At 33.0% G+C, this 2,424-nt stretch overlaps 1 protein-coding gene across 1 annotated transcript; it reads right to left on the bottom strand.

The window, feature by feature from the left end:
• Positions 1 to 337: 337 nt before the first annotated feature.
• LOC150094321 (uncharacterized) lies at positions 338 to 1,464 on the bottom strand. The gene is made up of 2 exons (XM_090412438.1): positions 1,389 to 1,464; positions 338 to 827 (listed from the first exon to the last, which is right to left on the bottom strand). The coding sequence occupies exons 1-2, from the start codon at positions 1,462 to 1,464 to the stop codon at positions 469 to 471; spliced, it is 435 nt and encodes a 144-aa protein (XP_090268564.1). The 3' UTR covers positions 338 to 468.
• Positions 1,465 to 2,424: the final 960 nt, after the last annotated feature.

Below are 2,424 nucleotides of genomic sequence, written 5' to 3'. Positions count from 1 at the left end.
TCGCCTGTGTTTGAGATCCCCATTATATTAATAATAATAATAATAATTAAGTTGTCTGCAGGACATTTACCAGTTGCGACGTGATTATACTAATAAATCTTAATAAAATAGAATTGCATTTCTTAAAATAGAAATTCCTCTTCACAGTTACCGAAGAGACAAATCTCCTAACATGTCTCATCCCACTGACGTAAGGTTTATAACTACAAGTTATTGCAGTAGTTGAACCAAAGGTTACCTAGAGAGATAATTTGACATTTCTTAAGTCCTACAAATCGTGGTTCTGGGAAATACTTAATAAGAAATGGGAATGTTTTGAATATCAATTACACAGAAATCATAAGGTTTAGATTTTTATTTTTTTCATCATGTTTTCTTGTACAGTAGCAAACACATGAACCAATTTAAATAGTATGCAGATTTAAAATTTCAATCTAATTATTACTTGCACGGCGAAACATTTTTGTATTACGGTACAGCAATCAGTATTAGTGCCATCAATAAACATACAAGGATGAAGACCATAAAAATTCCTTTTTTTACAAGGATACGCCATTTGAAGCGGGAATTATCGGACTTTTCTTTAGGAGATGAAGCCAATTTTGATGAAACATCTTGATTAACGTTTCCAGCTTGTTGGTTTTGAAGGAAAGCCTTACCCACAATTGAAACGCTATCTGTTAACTCTCCTGGAGCAGCTGACTCGTCTTCAGCGTACGGGAACTTAAGAAATCGATTCCCTAAAGCGATTGCTTTTTCAAAAGCTGTGTGAAGACTCGTTCCTAACTGGACGAGCTTTAAATTCATCTGTGTGTGGAATTCTTTCCCTATAAGGAAAAAAAAATTAACTATATTATTTTATATAATATGCTGCATTATTTCTTAAACAAGTGAAAGTCCCAATAAACTATTATTTGAAATGAAATGTATTGGATGATAATGAATGTATGTATCCTGATGAATATTATATAATGAAATTTTTAAAATTTATTTTATCCGAGTTTTAATTTAAAATATAAAAACAGTGTATTGAATAAATTGATCTGCTATTTCTGCAGTTCGAAACGGGCCCTTAAGCGCCCAAGGTATCCTTGGATTTCATAACCCTGATTCCAGGACCTAAAAGTGTACTTAGTATGTAAATTGTGTAGCTTCTCCTTGGCAGTGTATCTAAGTTTAAGTAGAAGCAACCGGCGATTTAGCCTATCTCACATCTTTGTATGAGAGTGGCTAATTTACCTTCACTTGAAAAGTCCTGCGGCGATACAGACGGAATTTGAACCCCGGTATTTCCAGCTGAAGGGTATTGATGAAATCGACTATGCTACACTACTTGTAAATCTACAATGCAAAATGAATGAGTTAAATGGAAGGTACGAAACACTTACACTCTTCTTCATTTAAGTCTGGAGGTATTAAAACTCCTGGTCGGAGAAAAACAAACAATACCCAGAATTTAAACATCTTATTGCACTTAGCTTTAAAGCTAAGTGTATCTACTCTCCTTCAAACAGTGATCGTATTAGTTACCACCAGCTTCATCAATTGTCAGAGTAAAATATCATTGTTAGCATTGTTAGGTGATACAGTTTCTAAAATATTTATTCCCACATCATTACTGTTTTGTATTGGTTACCATAGTTACAAATTATTATCGAATTAAAAAAAAAAAAAAAAAAAAAAACAGCAGGAAAAGGACAGTTAATTGCTCATTTTGGAAGGTCTTGACCCAATGATTAATGTTGAGTTCTCCCGCGATTGCCTTTCTTTGATACGTTATGACCTAGTAGCGAAGGGAAGAAAAATTCTTATCCACACGCACACCAACACAATTACGATAGCTTTTTTTTTTTTTTTTCAAGACAGATAGGCAGTCGTTACTTATCAATTTTGAGAAAATTTTCCAGAATTAAAGTTAACGGTATTGAATACCTGTTGTTCACATCTCATTTCTCCCTTTTTTTCTTTCTTTCTTTTTTTTTTTTCATACCTTAAATGATGCAATTTGGCCTTAAAGGACAATAATCTCAAAAGAACTCACATGACACTTCACCGTATCTGTTACCCGGATGTAACTAACTTCCACTACTCGCACAACTGCTCCGATTCAGTTTGTTATATCCAGTTTAAAAAAATGCTTTTTTTAACAATCTCCAATTTGTTAACTATGTACCCCTTCACTATCTAATTATGACTTAAACATTTTTCTTAATACAAATAAGATTAAATCACGAGCTATCATATACAAGAGAGATAAACCAAGGGGTCCGACAGGGATGTCCCCTCTCAGCAACTCTTTTTAATATCTACTTAAATGAAATAATAATAAAATGGAGTAAAAATTTACATCAAGGAATTAAACTTTCACCTACAGTTAACTTAAACACTCTCCTCTTTGCAGACGACCAAATAATAATTACAAAT

Source organism: Typopeltis vanoorti, chromosome 22 (assembly GCF_054136105.1).
Source record: "Typopeltis vanoorti isolate ZY-2024b chromosome 22, IOZ_Tvanoo_1.0, whole genome shotgun sequence".
NCBI lineage: Eukaryota > Metazoa > Arthropoda > Arachnida > Uropygi > Thelyphonidae > Typopeltis > Typopeltis vanoorti.
Note: the sequence above shows the minus strand (reverse complement) of the source record. Positions and strands in the feature narration are given on the sequence as shown.